The sequence below is a fragment of the Pholis gunnellus genome (genome assembly GCF_910591455.1).
Source record: "Pholis gunnellus genome assembly, chromosome: 18".
NCBI classification, from domain to species: Eukaryota; Metazoa; Chordata; class Actinopteri; order Perciformes; family Pholidae; genus Pholis; species Pholis gunnellus.
In genome coordinates this window covers 8,961,895-8,982,113 of record NC_136545.1, presented here as the reverse complement: position 1 = coordinate 8,982,113, position 20,219 = coordinate 8,961,895, and the positions used below count along the sequence as shown (strand labels likewise).

The following is a 20,219-nucleotide window of genomic DNA, read 5'->3' as shown; positions in this document are numbered from 1 at the left end:
AAATATATAAAGCTAAAGTATAAATTAATTATTTCATATTGGGAACTATTTCCAATATATGTTGATAGTTGACATTTTTGCATGACACAACATTGCAGCTGCTCTGTACTGACTAAACAATCAAGTGTACACCTGCAAATAATTGGAAGTGTCTCACCTGAACACTGTACTTTTCCTTGAAATTAGTGTATTCAAGAAATGTCATATGAATTCACATTTACATATGTAATATGGGTCCATCTTCATAATAATAATTCTAGATGCCCTCTGATTTTGCTGATTTGTTTGTAATAATACTTGTTTGTTTTTAATTAATATTAGTAGTGCATATATGCAAAATTTGATTAGGTCATTATATTGTATATTTACTATGACTACACTTTTTTTCATATAACTGTCCACCACAGATTTGTTCTTGTTCTTATCATCGCGTCATGTGTGGTGTGATAGAGCTCCCTGCAGGTCAGGAAGAAACGGGGGGGGGAACTACAACCTCCACGTGTTGTGACGCCCCCTGTTTTCAGCCAATCACAGCTCTCCGCTCCACGTGTTGTTTTCGAAGGAGGTCCGTGAGTTGTTTTGGACGTGCTCACACCACGTGGAGGCACATGGTAGAGTTTCCTGCTTCCTGACCGTAGCTTCGTAACGCCCTTCACACTTCGAGCGACTCTCTCCGCTTGTGGCGTTTAGCGAGTAGACCACGAACCGACCCGGTGTTGCGAGAGATGTCAGCGGGAGGTCAGACCACCGGGGGCCGGGATATCCCGGCCGTCAGACGGGTCACCATCCACGACGCTGCCCACATGCCCCAGGACTACTCCACGACGCCCGGGGGGACTCTGTTCAGCACGACGCCGGGAGGTAACGATGTGCTGGGCCTGGGTCAAAAAGATTGGACACAGTTTGAATCTTATCAGAAAGTCCAAAACAAACGGTTAAGAAAGGAGTCAGTAAAAAAAAACAGATTCAAAGGGACACTTGAGTTGACTTTAGAAGTTCTTTAATTGTTACCATGATCTGGAGAGTGTAGATAAGGTATGAGCCAGTTATTTTCACCCCATCACACAGTGTATTAGTCAGCTTTGTCATCTCTGTGTTGCACGAGGCCAACCATTGAATAAAACCATGGCAATTTATAGATTCCACCTTTTTTTTTTATTATTTTGTGACACTATTGAGACAAAGTGAAGAGTCACATTAGTTAAAACAAGTATTTATTTATGGTAAGCATGTCATTGTAAAGGAAAGGCTTTAAAGAGCCAGACTGTGGGTCTCGTCCACAGGTCTGTGGTCTGTCCTCCTGTTAATGTTTCACAGTGTCGGTGCTTCCTGAAGGCTAAAGACCACCTGTTACCGGACTTAAAGGAATCCTATTAGAGCGGTCTTCTGCACCCAAATCATGCAGTCTGCACATTGCACAGTCCTGTCACTGTACATAAGGCTGTTGTTATGCCAGACTCTCTGTTAATCTCTCTGTCTCTTATTAACAGGCCAAATGGAATGATTGCATCGTTAAAACTGTTGCCAATCGATATTTCATGCATTCGTTTCATCTTCTCCACAGTGGCTTTATGCTGATTTATTTCATAATTTACGCTAATGAGGGAAGTCAGCGTATGGACATGATTTACATTTTACCATTTCAATAAAATGTATTGCGTGTCTGACGGCCTTCTGACTAATTTAAGGGCCTAATTTTTTTTTATGCAAATAAACATTCATTGGTTTGGCATCAGTCAGTTCTGAATAGCAGACTGAATTCAGTTTGAGTAGCCTGTAGCTGTAGAATACTTACACAATCAACGACTGTACGGTCAAATATAGGCCAGATCCTATTTATAGTCTTGGTTTTACAGCAGGCTGCTGTTGAGCTGCAGCAACATGTTTACTAGGTGTTGGCTCCACGATGACACAAGGAAATGAGCTATAATAATGACCTTATGTGTTATGAATGCAACACATGGAAGCTGCTAAAAGTGATCAGACTTTCTCCCTCCAACCATTAATTTTATATGTATACATATTAAGAGATATACATTGATATAACTATTGGCTTGGCAACCCACAACAACCAACTATGACTCATAGCCAGTCTCACTCTCATAATCAGAGTTTTGGACCATATGTTCAGTAGTTTATTAAAACATCTATAAGCTTGACACCCTGGGAAGTAAAACATGTTTTCCCTCCGCGCTTGTGAGAAAGTTGACTTAGCGTGCACATGTTCATTTTAGCTGATACTGCGTCCTGGGCACAGATTTACACAGATAAACACACAGAATTGGGTCAGTGGTGACATACAAATAGGTCGGTGGTCATGGGAATGTATGTAAGTGTATACAGCACAGACAAAATATGTATTTTTTTATCCTTTTGAACTAGTTACACATATTTTATGTTGAAGTTAGCTGTTAAATTTTCTTTCATTAGTTTGATTTTTCCACTAGATGCAAGTGTTTAATGTCGATATTAGTGACTGAATTTAGTTTGATTGATTTCTGTTTTATTTTGTCCTTTTTAACTAGTTACAATTATTTAATGTTGATATTAGCGGCTATATTTTATTTAATTTGAATCATTTACACAGGTGCTGTGGTAGACCAGCCAAAATAAAAAGTTCAGTATCAGTATAAACTTTTCCACAAAACTAAATGTGAAAACCGCTGCTGCACATATTGCTCCCCTCACATTTTACTATGCTGTAGTGACGAAATGTTGACAGTAAGTAACTTTGGTTTCCTCTCGCTGCTGCCCGCAGGCACCAGAATCATCTACGACAGGAAGTTCCTCCTGCAGTGTCGGACGTCTCCTCTGGCTCGCACGCCTCCCAATCTGCCCGACATCCCCGGAGTCACCAGTCCGCTCAAACCCAACTCCTCCAACGACACAAACCAGCCTGAACCCAGCAATATCACCGAGGACAACGCAGGTAAAAAAAAACGTATATATTTCAAATGTGAACGAGAGAGAGATGAGCTGCGATCCTTCATGTGTATCTTTAATTGTCTCGTTCCCTCTACTCAACTACGATGTCTTTTCCTTTTCTTGAAGATGCCCAGTTTGAAATGGACATCTGAGGAGAGTCAGCTGCAAGGACAGAAGTGATTCCCAACATTTTTTTATTGCTTTTTTTTTGTTTACTGAGATGAAAAAAAGAAATCCTCAGTTGAAATGAGAAGCCAAGTCTTATTGAGCTGCATAATCCGAATTTCAGATTCGTTCTGAAAACATGAAGTCATTTTTTTTTTTTTCTTAATGTGTTTAAATGTTCTCTTTATAAACCAACACTACTGTGACTAATGCATGAAATGATTTGTTTACTTTGAATACACTTGGCTTTGTACGACCTGTGACATATTTGACAAGCAAGTCAAAGTTATTGTGATTAAACCATTAATATGTTATGTGATTTGACTCATTTGAGGACTTTTAAGCACATCTTTAAAATATTCAATGTACGAATGCATTACTTGAAGTATGGAGCTCAGTGTAAAGTCTTAGCACTGCCGATATTTTGGGAAATCTGATGTTGATAAATCAGTTATAATTGATTTGTTTTGGCTGCCACTTGGGGGCATAGAGTCTTGAGTCTCCAATTTGATAGCAAACTATATCTGTCTCTTTAGCTGCTAAATGCTCCACTATGTTCACCAGCTGGCTCACTTTGTCACTCTGCTGTTTGGTGTTTTTATTTAGCTGGAAACCAACCAGTATTTCCTTTCTGAAACCGAAAAATATTAAAGGACCGGTTCACAATTTTTCAACTCAGGTGCACATGTTGTAGCAGGTTTCGCGTCGTGGCTACTGATGACATTAACAATGGCTCCGTTCAGGTATAAGCCTCGCCAATGAGCAATTACACCTGTGCGTTTCCTGCTAAAACAAGTAAAAAATGTCTGCTGTGGAAAAGGTCTCATCATGTTCACCATTTTATTTTTTATAACCAGAGTAATAAAAAACCCAAAACACTTTGTCAAGATAAAAAATAATTTATTGTATTATTGTACATAGCACACATTCAAATGGGTCAATGTGACCCAAACATTTCAATAAAGTTAATAAAAGCGCTTACACCATTCTGACATTTGCATGTGTCTTCAGTCCACTGTTTTTACACAAGACCTGTTGCTTATCTCACTTTGTGTGAGTGCTTCAGTCAGCGACCATTTTGCCTTTGCCTTGTTCCATCTTGACTGGATCAATCCATAACCATAATCCATCTTTATAAACTTGAATTGCAGCTCATCCACTTGCAATCCAAGTCACAATTAAGATCACCTAATCTTCTCCCCAGCAATTTAGAACCCTTGATTTTTTAAAATCCATAATGTAGAAAGCTGGGTCCAGGATATACAGTCGTCGCCTTCTTCAATGTCCCTTCACCTCAGCAGCAGCCTCTGTCCCAGTGTCAAACCGGACATCTCTGTACATCCATCCACTCTGTGAGTAGCACACTTTGTGAGTGGCTTCGGTCTAATCTGACCTTTTGACCGAAAGGTTTTCAGGTCTTTTTGCTCAGTGGCAGCTGCACTCCTCCACCACCATGTTCTCGTGATGCCTCATGACCATCTCCCCGTTCTCGAAGTACAACATGGAAAGCGGCGCCAGGCGCGTTGGCACGCAGGAAAGGCACGGCACCTTGTCCGGGTGGTGAAGTTTCAGAAGGCTCTGGATAGAGAAAGAGACAAATAATGATTGATTAGAACACTTGTAAAGGGTATTAATGTATCATTCATACGTATGTCCCCTTGCAGCGAACACTCTACGATAAAGTAACGGTGTCTGTCTCAAATCCAGCCTTACCTGCATGTATGCATGGTTGGTTGGGGTGACGGTCTCATCTACTGGTGTGGGACAGCTCCCTTCACAGCGATAGGCGTTGTACTGTTTGGGATAGACGATCCACTCGCTCCAGCCGAGCTTGGCAAAGTCCACCAACATGTCCACCTTCCTGCAGAGAGGACCCTTCTTCTCCTCCGAGGGCCTGCTGGCAGGAGCTGCTCCGGCCACTCTCTGGCGCTGCTGCTGGGTGTCGGGGTGCCTCTTGGACCTGCGGCTCCTCTGCCTGGACCCAGAGCCACTCTGGCGGTCCAGGCTGACGTACTTGGATTGCTCTGCTGTGCGGATGAGCGTCGGCATTCGCTGGCTGTTCGAGTGCTGCCTTGAGAAGACCACCATCATGACTCGGTCGGCCGTAGGGTGTCCGACTCCCCCCTGCTCTTCCCTCACCTCAGCCTCATCCTCCTCCGCCCTGTGCGTGGATTGCCCCCGCTGCAGCCAGAGATGGAGCATTTCCGTCATGTTGAGCACCTTCCAGGAGGAGGGGGAGACCATGGAACCGGGATGGACCACCAGGTGGCCCAGGAACTGCCTGTTCTCTGGGCAGTGCGTGCCGGGGCATCGGTCCCTGTGGGAGTGGTAGATGTCCACCGAGGCTCTGGGAGACTCGGTGAAGGCGGGCAGGCGGATGCGAACTTCAGCCAGTTGGATGTTGTCACTTGCAGACATGGAGGACATGTCCAAGGTGACGGACCACCTCTCGCCAATCTGACGGCAGCCTGAAAGAAATAAGAGTAGAGAATATTGGTTATTAGTTATGACTTTTACAAGAAAAGGACACGACATTTAGCTCTGGTCTTGCATAATATTTATCAGCAAAACCACATTCTCATAACGTGATTACTTCACAGCTTTTATTCCCAATCATCAAGTTTGATTAGACAAATGATTACATTAAGTTGAGTAAAATAAATCAACACACATATTTGTGGTATGTGTCAAAGGAAACCACAAAGTGCTCCTTAGAACAACACATTGCAACCTCCATCTTTAATATTTATGTTTTAATACTCACTCTTTGCGACAAGGCTGACCACAGAGTCGGAGGCGTGCAGACCGGGGTCGTCCTCCGCCCTGATGTGGCTCACGCTGGCAGCCGGAGTCCTATCCCGGTCCTCGTTCAGCATGGTCCGGTAGAGCTGCATCATGTAGAGGGGCAGCCCGCTAGATTGCTGCTGCCTGCGCACTGTGCGTCTGGAGCCGACGCTCATCCCACGGAGCAGTGCGACCGGGTGTATCGCGGCGAGACCCAGAACCAAATCCACCAGAAGAAGGAGTGCAAAAGAGAAATCCACCGCTGGTCGCTTCATTGTTCCAAAGTGTGGTGTTGTCCCTTCCTCAGGTTGAATCCAAATGCTCCAGGTGAGATGCTGCGACTCGGCTTTATAGTCACACCCCTCTCTCCTGACGTCCTTTGAAGAGATCTGTCAAGTCACACATGGTCGAAGGGTGTGTGTGATCCACGGGTGCGCTCAAAGACTTAAATGTGACAAGGTCGTTTGGTATCGAAACCACTTCTTTGCTTTGTAGTAGCAGAGGTGTGATAACTGTAAACGCGCACCACTCTGATTCTCGTTGTGTTGTATATTAAAGATCCCTTTGATAAGAAGCCATGACAATAATATAAGTTAAGGAGATTAAGAGTTGCACAACTGCGCTGTGATTAATGAGGAAGTAACACCGCAGTTAATCATAAATCACTCTGTGTTGCGCGGGGCTTGACCTGTTGGGGCCCTGTTGGGACAGAGCGAAGGAAATTAAACTATTGGACCCAATTAAGGGCAATAACTGTCACATATTTTTGCCATCTTGTCTTTTTGATGGGTACACAGAAACGTACTATAACCTACGAGGTCATTGCGCAAGTCCATGTGCAGTTTTTACTTTTAATTTGATATAAATCATGGAAAACGTAATATGTTCATGGAGCTAATGACAACGCGTTATGTGTATATATATATATATATATATATATATATATATATATATATATATATATATATATATATATATATATATATTAAGTTGAGTTGTATAAATCAACAATTTAAGACAACAACAGGGTCTAAAATCTGCCATGATAATTGACAGCATGAAAGGGACATTCACGCCAGTTAATGGTTGCTCATTAATAACTCAAACTGCACACTTGACCTCAAAAGAAAAAAAGAAGAAAGAGCTGATGGCCAACTACAAAGCTTTGATTCTTTTTGTATGATGTGTGAAAGGAATCAAAAAAGGCCATTAGCACTAAATTTGTCTTGTTCTCTGAACGTTCTTTATTGTTGCAACATGAAACTACGTTTAAATAAAGCTCGAAATATTTCAGAAAACACCAATAATCTATGATAGATGACAGCAGAATTAAGTGGACATTATGACGTCAGACATTTCACGTGATCAGTTGCTCATTCATTCAAGTCAATCTGCACACTTACCATCCAAAGAAAGAACTACAACGCTTTGGTTGTTTTTTTACTGCGATTTGTTCCGTGCGTAAAAGCGCACAACCTATCAAAGTGGATGTAACATCAGTAAGTGAGGTAAACCAGTAAAGAGGAGAGGCACACATGTTGCTGTCTGCTCTCCCTTTGGCAGCAGCGTCGTTCTGTAGCTCGCGCTCTGTAAAATGAAACACACTGTGGTCTGCGTTCGCGCCCGCTAAATCATAAACTTTCTAAGACAACAATAACTACATCTGAGGTGTGTGATGAGCATCACTCAAACCTGACCAGATCTAGGCCGTCTTGATAAAATAACATGAATGAAAATGAATTAATTCACATTTCCAAACAGACGCGTGTTTAGGAAACCTGGAAATGACGTAGGCCTATGTTAATAAATAAATATACACACAAATAAATATATAATTAAAATAAACGGGTTGAATAATGAAATAATACATTCAATTGCATCAAGTGTTCCATACAACAGGTTTCATTTTTATAATTTGTTCATATTTGCTAACGGAAGTTGAGGGATCCGTCTATGATTGCACGCGCACCTGCAGCAGTGGCAGCTGATAAAATCAGTTCCTCTGAAGGTGACGTTGTTTGTTCCGACGAGCCACGCGGGCCGATATGGACTTTTGCCAGTTCATTTACACGATTTTTTTGGCAAGTCTGAGCATTTCCCGAGGTAAAAAACAAAACAAAACATGAATACGTTTTTAAGGCATTTGTGTGACTTAATGCAAGCGAGAATGTGTGTAAGTCAATTACCAAATAGCAGCGTTTTGCCATTTTCTTTTGATCTAAACATGAACGAGGCAACATGGCGTATTTCCCTGGACCCCATGGGGTTCAGGGTTACAAGTTTTGGGGTGATTTTAATTCAAGCCAGTGAGATTTGTGCACAAGTTTCAATATGTCAGAGTTCTCCATGTTTCTGTGACTGCTTTGTGGCTAAACATGTTTGGGTAAAACTGATTTAAAAGGGACAATGTGCTGCAAGTGAGTATTACACCAGTCCTTCTGTTTGCACATTTGAGGCCTATGGTGACCTTTTGAGACCTCCTTGGTCTTTAACATCACTGTTTTTTTCTTATACTGCAATATTCGTTGCGTTGGCTACATAGGTGTTTGTCTGTGGCTTTTCTTATCTAGAATTAAGTCCTGGTGAAACAGACTATTATTTAACAATTCTATTTGAAGTTGGCTTGATTTATTAATTATTTGTGGACTTTAGGAAATCCTGATCTTAAAAGGGGTGTCTAATTTTAGACTCTACAATTCGTCCTGTGTGTGACTTGAGCTACCCCCAGTGAGTTGTATTTTCTAAGCCTTCCTCTTTGTCCTACTGTTGGTCTCTGACTCTTTTTTTTGTGTGTGTAGGTCAAAATTTGGGATGCCATCACAGCCAGTGGCAGTGTGATGATGGAAGCTGTATTCCTGATGCTTGGCGATGTGACGGAGGTGGAGACTGTCTGGATGGATCTGATGAAATGGATTGCACTGGTAGATATACTTCCTGTCCTTGTGCAAAATAATTGTTCTTCACACTTGGCAACAATAAATTAGCCAAATTGCTCTTTATATTCATTCACCATAGTTTGTTTTCTTGTGAGTCTGAAAAAGTTTACACTATTTAATAGGGCTTGCATCATTAGAAATGACTGCAGGTTTATTTGTATTTCACACATTAGTGAACAAATTGCTTCAAATCGATCGCAACCGAAATGCAAGTTGTACAAGACGGCAGGAGCAAAAACAGTTTCCCGCAGTTAACTGGTGATATGAGTCATATTTCCAGTTTTCCGTGTTAGGAAAAGTTACAGATTGTCATGTTACCAGCGGTGTGTTTGGTTGTGTTGATTCAAAGGTCCGTATAAGAGAAAGCTTAACATGATTTTCTTCCCTCCAGCACTTCCAGGCTCTCCTGAATGTCCGCCGGGTCAGTTTCCTTGTGTCGACTCTGTCGGCTGCGTTGATGCGTCGGCCCGCTGTGACGGACAAAACCAGTGTCCCACCGGCTCTGATGAGGAGAACTGTGCCGCTACAGAGGGCTGTTTGGACTCTGACTGGACCTGTCGAAACACCATCTGTATCCCCAAAGACCTGCACTGCAATGGACTGAATGACTGCATGGACAACTCTGATGAAGAGGACTGTGGTGAGAAAGATGGAGGGTTGAATGCTGTGCCACACCGGAACATCGGTCTGTGGGACTGCAGGGCACTATAGATAGAAGTATATTTAAAGGGCCAGTTCACCAAAATAAAAAATGTTTTATCTACTGTCGCAATTTAAATAGTTTTATTTTAATTTCCCCAGGTAATGCTACAAACAGTCTTTGAGATGTCATAAGTCGAACCTGGTCTTCAACAAAATATGTTTTATGCACTAATTTGCTTTTAGGAAGAAAACTGAACCAAACTAAAAGCTATTTGTTATTTAGATATTTCTTTTTAATAAAACTAAAACCATTTGCACATCCCCACAAATCAATTGATAGCCATTTTAAATGTAGAGCTAAACCAGTACAGCTTTCGTTCAGTTATTTGAACATGCTGTCAGGATGAATGTGTGCGAAGAGCATTAACAGAATCAGAGTTTTTGTCAAAAGATGTCTGACACAACCAGCTGGCGCCTCACTCAGGGCAGGTATGAGAAAACGTACAGTGAGACTGTTCCCTTTACAGGTCTGTGTGGCGATGACGGCATCCGGTGTCCTGAGGGGACGTGTCTGAGTGCTAAAGAGAGGTGCGATGGGACAACTCAATGCTCGGATGGCAGTGATGAGCCCATAACCTGCGGTAGGTGTGGGACAGATTTACCTGACTCACAATAACGCCATTTGCAGCAACAAACAATCGGACTCTTTTCCCACAACTGCTGGTTATCAAGGACAGCATAATGTTTCTGCCGTGCTTCTGGTGCATGGATTTCTGTGACACTGAGCCTCCTCCTGCAGATCGTGTTTGCTCTACAAACAACGGCGACTGTAGCCACGTGTGTGTCGATGCACCCTGGGGAGCTCTGTGTGCCTGTCCTGTTGGATATAAGCTCTCACCCAATGGAGCAGTCTGCGAAGGTGCGTGGGGCAACACTATTCACATTCGATATGTAAAGCTCACATTAAACCCCCTCTCCGATTTATCAAACTGCAAAGATTACAGTTTTAAGACTAAGCTTTCTTCTGCAGCTGAACCACCGTCTCTTTCTAAATCAGTTTTTGATGCACAGCTCATGCGTATGAAGCAAAAAACTCTCTCTCTCCCCTCAGATTTGGATGAGTGTGCCCAACCCTTTGCCCCCTGTATGCATCACTGCTCCAACACTGTCGGATCCTACTATTGCCACTGCAGAGAGGGCTTCGAACTGAATGGAGGCTCCACATGTCTAGCTACAGGTAATGAGGTGGGGTTTTCTTTGTTAGTCCAAATCTGAGGTGCACATAATTAGCATGCACATGTCGAGGCCCTCGGCCTTGTTTGGTACGTCGTCGTTGTCGTCGTCTTGAGCCTGGGATCACACAGAGTACTGCGAGACCATTTTAACGCATCAACCAGCGTGCAAGTACCAATCTAGTGCTGTGATCAGATGAACTGTATGATGGGAACCTACTTCGGATTTAGTTTCATCCTCTGAAAAGATCAAAACCAATGGCAAACATCATGAAGTGCACTTGGACAAAAGATGATTGATGTACTAATGGGCCACTTCGATGTGGCTCAGTTGATGACAAAAGCTAGAAAGAAGAGTTCAACAAGATCAAAGACGGGAACGTCTGATACAAGCGATCGAGCAGGTTACATCAAAACTGATGTAAAAAATTTAAAAAAATTTAAAATTTCGACGCTTCTTTGGTAATAAAAGGAAGATTAAATTGAAAAACAAAAACGGCATCAGGTGTTTTTCTTTCCAAATATAGTCGTCGATTTTTCTCATGAATGTTTTAACTTTGTAACACTCTACAAGTGTCTATCTACATTTATCTTGGTAGTGATGTGAGAACTAATCCCTTATGTTGAACTTCCAGGAAGTGAAACTTACTCCAATTCAAGTATTCACACTAACTGTTTTCTATCCATGCGGCCAGGTAATGCTACCAGATTGCTAGTTGTGCAGAGGGGCTCTATCGGGCTGTTGAATGTGGAGACTCGACAGTTTAAAGCTATCAACGCTCCAGTGCCTGACCCAGTGGCCTTGACTTTTGACGTTGCCCGAGGATGGTACTTCTGGGCTGACAACCATGGCAGCATTTACAAAAATAATGGAGAGGACACCTGGACAATCTATACCGGTTAGTTGACCCAAGATGAGTTTTTGTGCTGTTTTTAAAGCTATTATTGATTGCAGCTTGTCGTGTATTACAATTTGAAGTAATGCAATCTATTTTAAAGTATTGTATACTGTGTGTGTGTATATTGTAGTTAGTGACTGAAGCAAGAGACCATGAAATAGGTTAAATAGAAAGACTGTCACCACACTGATAACGAGCGATATAGACATGTTGTGGCACCGTTTTCTTTTTGATAGTCTACTGGAGTGGTTCCCAACATCTTTGGCTTGCGACCCCCTTAAGTTAAGTGTAGCTAGGTCTACTTGTGATCACGTGTCACCAGTTCGACAATGTTTTTTTGTTTGAATACCATTTGAAATTCCTGAATCGCCTAAAACACAGCAGACTAAAATGTCTTAAAAATAAACCTTATTTTGTGTAATAGAAGTATTTTTTTCTGTCTTGTATTTCCCCTTAATTATCTCACAACCCTCCAGATTTAACTTTTAACCCTTTGAGGGCGTCTCAAACCACAGGTCCAATTAATCAGTTGGCTGCTTCATAACATTTCTCAGCCCAGAAACATAACTTGTGCTTCTCTCACAAATTTTCAGACCATATTTCATTTTTGACTTCACTGCAATATTTGAATGTTAGTTTGTCTAAAAGTGCAGCTATAAGAGACACTATTTATGATCACTTCTATGCCCACGGAAAGTTGACTAATCAAAAATTAAGCGTGAAACACAAATAATTCAGATTGAAGATGCAACATAATGTCTAGTTATTTATCTTCTTAGAACTTTAACGTTTCATCTGTCCAACTTAACATGTTTGACATACCTTTTGCACAAAATCCCCAAACTCTGTGACACGTTAAAAAATCCATTTGATCCAAATTCAAAGTTGGACCACAAGTGCAGAAGAAAACATTTCTAAACCAAAATTTGATGATTGGTTTCTGATTATTTGTTATTTTATTTAACAGGGGAGTCTGGAATTAAGAGTCTAGCTTGTGATTGGTTGAATGGAAACCTTTTCTGGACCAATCGGAAGACTGAGTCGATCTACATGCAGGCAGCTGATGGGAAAAGTTACACTACTCTGCTGAGCAAAAACACCAGCCCGTCTGAGTTGGTGCTGATACCCGTGGAGAGGTATGCTACTCTTATTCTGTCTGTCGCTACATAGGATTTCCAGTGATCTCATTTGAAATATTTTAATATTATTAAATGGTCATCCTGGCCTCAGTGAATGGTAAATCTGCGTTCATTTACACGGCGTATGGAACCTGGAAAATTTAGTAAAATTGCACACACAGCATACATGAAAGTCCGTCCATCCATCATGGATGAACCCAAAGAGGTGATGATGCGCTTATTCGACTTCTCTCCCCTCTGCCTCCCAGCTCGATGTTCTGGATCAGTGCCGGCCACGGTGACAGAGTGACGATAGAGAAGTCATGGATGGACGCGTCAGAAAGAAGCACTCTGACTGTGCTCACTGCTCAGTGGGCACACAGCCTCACTGCTGACGTGGTCGCCAGGAGGCTCTACTGGATCAGCGACTTCAAGAAGGTGAGTCAAGGATGGAAACCTAGAGACACACACACTGGTGTACATGCGTTAAATGCATTATGTAATGTCTTAGATGTACAGAATTATGATGCATAGTAGACCTTTTTTCACAGCAGTAGTTTGTCATAGTGGGAAAAACACAGGTTCAAAGTTTGGGGTGTCATGGCCCAGTAAAAATCCAGTCTACGTCATTTAATTCTAAGCTCATGAATGATTAGAATGTAGGGAGGAATTGCGTCCCTTAGTTAAATTTGTTAATTTATTACCCTAAGCTGTTAAATGTGGTTGTCAGTATGGATGAATTTTGTTAACATGTTTGTTGTCCTTCATACAAGAAAATTATACCGTAAACATGAATTTTCTTTATTCAGTCCATAGAGACGGTAAAGATGGATGGGACAGGCGGTTACTCCTTCACAGGACTGTTCAACAGGAAACCTGCTTTCGGCCTGGCTGTGTTTGAGAACTCTTTCTACTGGGTGGATGAGAAAGGACTGTGGCAGGTTCCCCAGAACAAACCAAACCAGAAGCAATTCATTTGGAATGGCACTCTGCCAATATTGTCTGTTTACCATGAGCTACAGCAGCCTCAAGGTACTACGAATAATAAAGTGTTCAATATAAACTGCAGACAATGTATTTCAATACTAAATAGTATCAGTACATCTTTCTTAGTCGTAATAGTTGTTTCTTTCTCGCCTAATAATACTCATTTCAAAATGTCTTGTGGTGTTTCTCAAAAAGGTTCTTCTGCATGTGTAAAGACTCGATGTCAGCTCTGCCAGCTAACTAAAGGCAGCCCTGATGGATTCACCTGCGCTTGTCCAAACTCCAAAGTGCTGATGCTGGATGGGATGTGTGAATGTAGGTTCACCATAACTTTACTTTGCCATGAATTGCATCATATCATGGCAGATTTGTCGCCATCATGGGATTAACTTTATTTTATTTTTGTCCTTTTATAACTCGAGCGTGACAGCGTCATAAAAATGTGTGAATCCTTTTTTTTCCCACAGATCCAAAGTTTATATATGCTACCATCAGCACCATCAACATGCTGAAGTTTGGAGGCGGAGAGTTCACTAAAATCCAGCTGTTTACCACTGCCGACGGCATCCTGTCGTTTGATCTGGACTGGTACCGAGACTGGCTGTACTGGGCTAACGAAACTGGCCACATCCAACGCACCAGTCTAACCCACGTCAAGACTGAAGTGGTCCCAACATCTCTGCCAGGTTAATGCTTTGAGTTTTCCTTGGCTTGTACGGAGATGGGTAACTGAGAGCAATATTCACCGTATTATGACTTGACAGAAAATGGAATGGCAAATAGATTAAGCATTTAAGTAATTTACTAAGCAAAATGCCTCGCATGTCCTTGTTCCAACACAAATCAATATATTACATGATTAATGAATTAATGTGAATGAATGGATGGATTAATGGTTGATAGACTCAATTGTTAGTTTCAGCTGTACGTGATGGTCAGTATATGCCGTGAACCAACTGGCTGCTCGGTCTTATTACGTCTTTCTGCACACTTTCTTACTCCACTTCTTTGTTTCCCCCTCTTTAGTTTGTCTGATAAAAATAGACCAGAGGAAAGGCAACCTTTATTGGGTGTCATGTGACCAAAACGCCATCGGCACCGTCGCAGCAGACGGTCGATACCCACGTCAGCTGTACCACACGGCGAACAAGATCCAAGACCTGCATCTGGACTGGCTGAGGGGTGGCATCCTCTGGCTGGAGGAAGACCGACTCCTCACCATGAGCATGATGGGAGGCAAAGCCAAAGAGCTGCTGCGCTTAGCAGCGGGAGGAGTCGGGGGGAACGTCTCCTTCGACCTCAGGGCTAATAGTCTGCTCTGGAACTCAAAAAGGGCAGGTCAGTCTGACTTCCGTATCAGAGCGCTAACATGTTGTTGCCGAAAGGCCTCTCCAGCTGTGACTCACCAAACGGAGCTTGACGCAATATAAGTTTAAAAAAAACATAAAAGTGCAGTTGCACGCTTAATTCGTGTACTTTATGAATCAAACTGCCGTCGCATAAAAATGATCAAGTGATTTAATTTGCAGCAATGAGAGCTGGCTGAGTTATGTCGTGATGAGTTAAGGTGCAGTAATAAACAATGCTTTGGAGTCACTACTAGGGTTAGGCAGTTTATCATAACTGTTACTTTGGCTCCAACGGTCAAGAACTTTAAATCTGGTGATGTCGGAGGGTATATTTCCACAGTACAGGCCTGTTGAATGAGTTTTGTGTCTCACTTTTTTCCAGGTTTGACAGCCATGAGTTTGCTGGAGGGAAGAAGCCACCGAGCCGGCAGGAGATGGAACATTTCGGGCTCAATCGTGGCTGCTTCAGAGCCCTTCCTGCTGTCCCTCTCGGATAATGTCATGACTCTGTGGGACCGGCGCGATGGGAGCCCCGTCCAAGACGTGACAGTGAGAGGTCGCGTGAGAGGTGTAATCCCTGCACTCGCGGACGTCGGCATAGGTCAGACCAAGTTAATCTGTCACAGAGGGAATAAACGTATGGATACAGATGCATGCTTTTTATTTATTCTACGTTATGTTGCTTTTACCTGAATCAGGTTTGAGTAGAAGTTGTTCCTTTTTGGTGCTTAGTCTTTGTGTCATTCACACAGTAGCATACAAGAGCCAGTTTTTTTTTCCAAACAGTCTTTAATTCATTTTCCAGGCATCAGTCATTTAACAACATTATACATAGCAGGAATGCATTGAAGATAACAGACTTTTCTATTCTGATAATAATCCCTAAGTGACATGAGGCATTTAATTGCATGAACAAAACAAAAACAGAATTCGCACTAAAGGACGGCAACAGTTTTTCAAAGCACATGGACATAGAAATGTGTGGTAAAGAACATTTATATGAAAAACACAGATTTTTTTTTTATCTGACATACTTCTTAATTTGCTTGATTCCTTTACTCGCCATAGTGCCCGGTACTCGAGTCTGCAATGAACCCTCTGTGCTGTGCCGACACACATCAGTCTGCCTCTCGCAGGCCCAGCTGTGTGACGGAAATCAGGACTGCCCCGACGGCGACGATGAGGATTTTTGTGGAAACTCATGTCCTTCTAAAGGTAAAGTCTCGGTATCGCTTGTGCATTTTTGTGGGCGCCTCTAAAACCATGCGAGAAGTAAACATATTCACCACTGATCTCGACTTAAGTCTCCAAGCTTTTAAAACTCAAAATGTTTTCTTCTCTGCCACAATTTCCAATCTTAGACGATTTTCTGTGCAAGGACCAGCTGAGCTGCGTCTTTGAGAGTCACGTTTGTGACGGCCACCCTCACTGCCACGATGGCTCAGACGAGGTCGACTGTCCGAGCGCAGCTCCTCCTGCAGCTCGAGCAAACGTCCTGAAGTGCCGTTTGGGCTCAAAGCCATGTGATGACGGAAGAGAGTGTGTTTTGTACAGCCACGTATGTGACGGAGAAGCTGACTGTATGGATGGATCTGATGAACAGGGATGTGGTGAGTTTCCCTAAAATGTAAGCCCCCCCCTCCCCCAAGTCATAGAAATGTTGATGCAATCTGTTTGTCCTTCTGATGAAAGAAACTTTTATTTAATTCTTTAATTATATCTTAATATTTGTATGCTGCAGACACTGCCACTCTTGCAGAAAATCTCCCCTTGAATGAATCTCCTGCACCCGCCAAGCCAGCCTGCATCAGCCCGTCAGTTCTGTGTCCAGGTTCTTCTTTATGCATCAACCCAAAACAGCTTTGTGATGGAAAGAAAGACTGTCCTGATGGATCTGATGAGAACTGTGTAAAGAGATGCCCTTCCAAGAGTAAGTTACTAAATCAGTTATCTATTTAATTGAGTTTCCAACAAATGTTTTATGATGGAAGTGGCGGTGTTAATGAAACATATTCTGTAAATTTGCAGTAAACAAAGCAAACTCCAAGTGGTTCCATTCATGTCTTTGAATCTTCTTTTACCCTCCACAGCTGACTTCCGCTGCAAAGACCGTTGGAGCTGTGTCTCAAGGAGTCTGGTTTGTGACGGACTCCCTCACTGCCACGATGGCTCAGACGAGGTCGACTGTCCGAGCGCAGCTCCTCCTGCAGCTCGAGCAAACGTCCTGAAGTGCCGTTTGGGCTCAAAGCCATGTGATGACGGAAGAGAATGTGTTTTGTACAGCCACGTATGTGACGGAGAAGCTGACTGTATGGATGGATCTGATGAACAGGGATGTGGTGAGTTTCCCCAAAATGTAATCTCTTATTGGAAAAATGGCAGTTATAGAAATATTGATGCAATCTGTTTGATAAACCTGTATTTAATTCTGTAAATATATTTTAATATTTCTAATAATTGTATATGCTGCAGACACTGCCACTCTTTCAGAAAATCTCCCCTTGAATGAATCTCCTGCAACCACCAAGCCAGCCTGCATCAGCCCGTCAGTTCTGTGTCTCGGTTCTTCTTTATGCATCAACCCAAAACAGCTTTGTGATGGAAAGAGAGACTGTCCTGATGGATCTGATGAGAACTGTATGAAAAGATGCCCGTTCATGAGTAAGTAGTCAGATTATGGGCTGACTGAGACAGTTGTTCTGTAATCTCAACCAACAATGGAAAAGTGGAAGGTTACATTTTGTTACTTTTGGGTAATCCTTGATTTATTAAATGTCTTCCTCCTCAGCCGATTTTCTGTGCAAGGACCAGCGGAGCTGCGTCTTTGAGAGTCACGTCTGTGACGGACTCCCTCACTGCCACGATGGCTCAGACGAGGTCGACTGTCCGAGCGCAGCTTCTCCTGCAGCTCGAGCAAACGTCCTGAAGTGCGGTTTGGGCTCAAAGCTATGTGATGACGGAAGAGCGTGCGTTTTGTACAGCCAAGTATGTGACGGAGTAGCTCACTGCCCTGATGGATCTGATGAGAGCTGTATGAAAAGATGCCCGTTCATGAGTAAGTAGTCAGATCATTGCCTCACTGAGACAGTTGTTCTGTAATCTCAACCAACAATGGGGAAAAGTGGAAGATTATAATGTTGCTTTTGGGTAATCCTTGATTTGTTAAATGTCTTCCTCCTCAGCCGATTTTCTGTGCAAGGACCAGCGGAGCTGCGTCTTTGAGAGTCACGTTTGTGACGGACTCCCTCACTGTCACGATGGCTCAGACGAGGTCGACTGTCCGAGGGCAGCTCCTCCTGCAGCTCAGGCAGATGTCCTGAAGTGTCTCATGGGCTCCAGACTGTGTGGAGATGGGACAGAATGTGTTCTCTTCAGTCTCGTTTGTGATGGAAAGAGAGACTGCCGGGACGGATCAGATGAACGAGGATGTGGTGAGAATTAATTCAAAGGTTGCTCTTTATAATCAATGTAAAAGTACTTTGTAGAGAAACACCCTTTGATGTTTCTGATGATATAACCATTTCATAATATCTTGATGATTTCATATTAAATTTTCCACTTGTCTAACTAATTCTTAATATTTCTAGATGCCGCAGAAAATCTCCCCTTGAATGAATCTCCTGCACCCGCCAAGCCAGCCTGCATCAGCCCGTCAGTTCTGTGTCTCGGTTCTTCTTTATGCATCAACCCAAAACAGCTTTGTGATGGAAAGAGAGACTGTCCTGATGGATCTGATGAGAACTGTGTAAAGAGATGCCCTTCCAAGAGTAAGTTACTAAATCAGTTATCTATTTAACTGAGTTTCCAACAAATGTTTTATGATGGAAGTGGCGGTGTTAATGAAACGTATTCTGTAAACTTGCAGTATACAGTGCAAACTCCAAACTGTTCCATTCATGTCTTTGAATCTTCTTTTACCCTCCACAGCTGACTTCCGCTGCAAAGACCGTTGGAGCTGTGTCTCAAGGAGTCTGGTTTGTGACGGACTCCCTCACTGCCACGATGGCTCAGACGAGGACGACTGTCCGAGCGCAGCTCCTCCTGCAGCTCGAGCAAACGTCCTGAAGTGCCGTTTGGGCTCAAAGCCATGTGATGACGGAAGAGAGTGTGTTTTGTACAGCCACGTATGTGACGGAGAAGCTGACTGTATGGATGGATCTGATGAACAGGGATGTGGTGAGTTTCCCCAAAATGTAACCTTTTATTGGAAAAATGGCAGTTATAGAAATATTGATGAAATCTGTTTGATAAGAAACCTTTATTTAATTCTGTGAATATATTTTAATATTTCTAATAATTGTATATGCTGCAGACACTGCCACTGCCACTCTTGCAGAAAATCTCCCCTTGAATGAATCTCCTGCACCCACCAAGCCAGCCTGCATCAGCCCGTCAGTTCTGTGTCTCGGTTCTTCTTTATGCATCAACCCAAAACAGCTTTGTGATGGAAAGAGAGACTGTCCTGATGGATCTGATGAGAACTGTATGAAAAGATGCCCGTTCATGAGTAAGTAGTCAGATTGTGGGCTGACTGAGACAGTTGTTCTGTAATCTCAACCAACAATGGGGAAAAGTGGAAGATTATAATGTTGCTTTTGGGTAATCCTTGATTTATTAAATGTCTTCCTCCTCAGCCGATTTTCTGTGCAAGGACCAGCGGAGCTGCGTCTTTGAGAGTCACGTCTGTGACGGACTCCCTCACTGTCACGATGGCTCAGACGAGGTCGACTGTCCGAGGGCAGCTCCTCGTGCAGCTCAGGCAGACGTCCTGAAGTGTCTCATGGGCTCCAGACTGTGTGGAGATGGGACAGAATGTGTCCTCTTCAGTCTCGTTTGTGATGGAAAGAGAGACTGCCGGGATGGATCAGATGAACGAGGATGTGGTGAGCATTCATTCAAAGGTTGCTCTTTATAATCAATATAAAACAGTGGCAGGCCGTGGATTTTATACCTGGGCCTTCAGTGTCATCTTGCAGCTGAAACACCACCTAATAACCTCACGATGGTGCCACATCTACGGTTATTTGTTTCTAGGAGTTTAATAATACATGTATTCGTATTTAACCGTTCGGTACGAGGCTTACAAACCGAACAATACGTTTGAATAATTCTAGTACATTTGGAAAATACAGAAGCTTAAATTGTGGGAAATATGTTTTTGGTGGACTGCGCTCACGGAGGA

At 42.8% G+C, this 20,219-nt stretch overlaps 2 protein-coding genes across 2 annotated transcripts; one reads left to right on the top strand and one right to left on the bottom strand.

Moving 5' to 3' along the window:
- The first annotated feature begins 609 nt into the window (after positions 1-609).
- On the top strand, positions 610-4,068 carry LOC306710080 (eukaryotic translation initiation factor 4E-binding protein 1-like). Its single transcript, XM_079178463.1, has 3 exons — positions 610-861; positions 2,759-2,929; positions 3,052-4,068. Exons 1-3 carry the CDS (start codon positions 726-728, stop codon positions 3,075-3,077), a joined length of 333 nt encoding a protein of 110 aa, XP_079034589.1. The 5' UTR covers positions 610-725; the 3' UTR covers positions 3,078-4,068.
- A 447-nt stretch (positions 4,069-4,515) lies between these two features.
- On the bottom strand, positions 4,516-6,149 carry ndr1 (nodal-related 1; the record flags this gene model as incomplete). Its single annotated transcript, XM_079179539.1, has 3 exons — positions 4,516-4,668; positions 4,804-5,558; positions 5,855-6,149. 3 exons carry the CDS (start codon positions 6,147-6,149, stop codon positions 4,516-4,518), a joined length of 1,203 nt encoding a protein of 400 aa, XP_079035665.1.
- Positions 6,150-20,219: the final 14,070 nt, after the last annotated feature.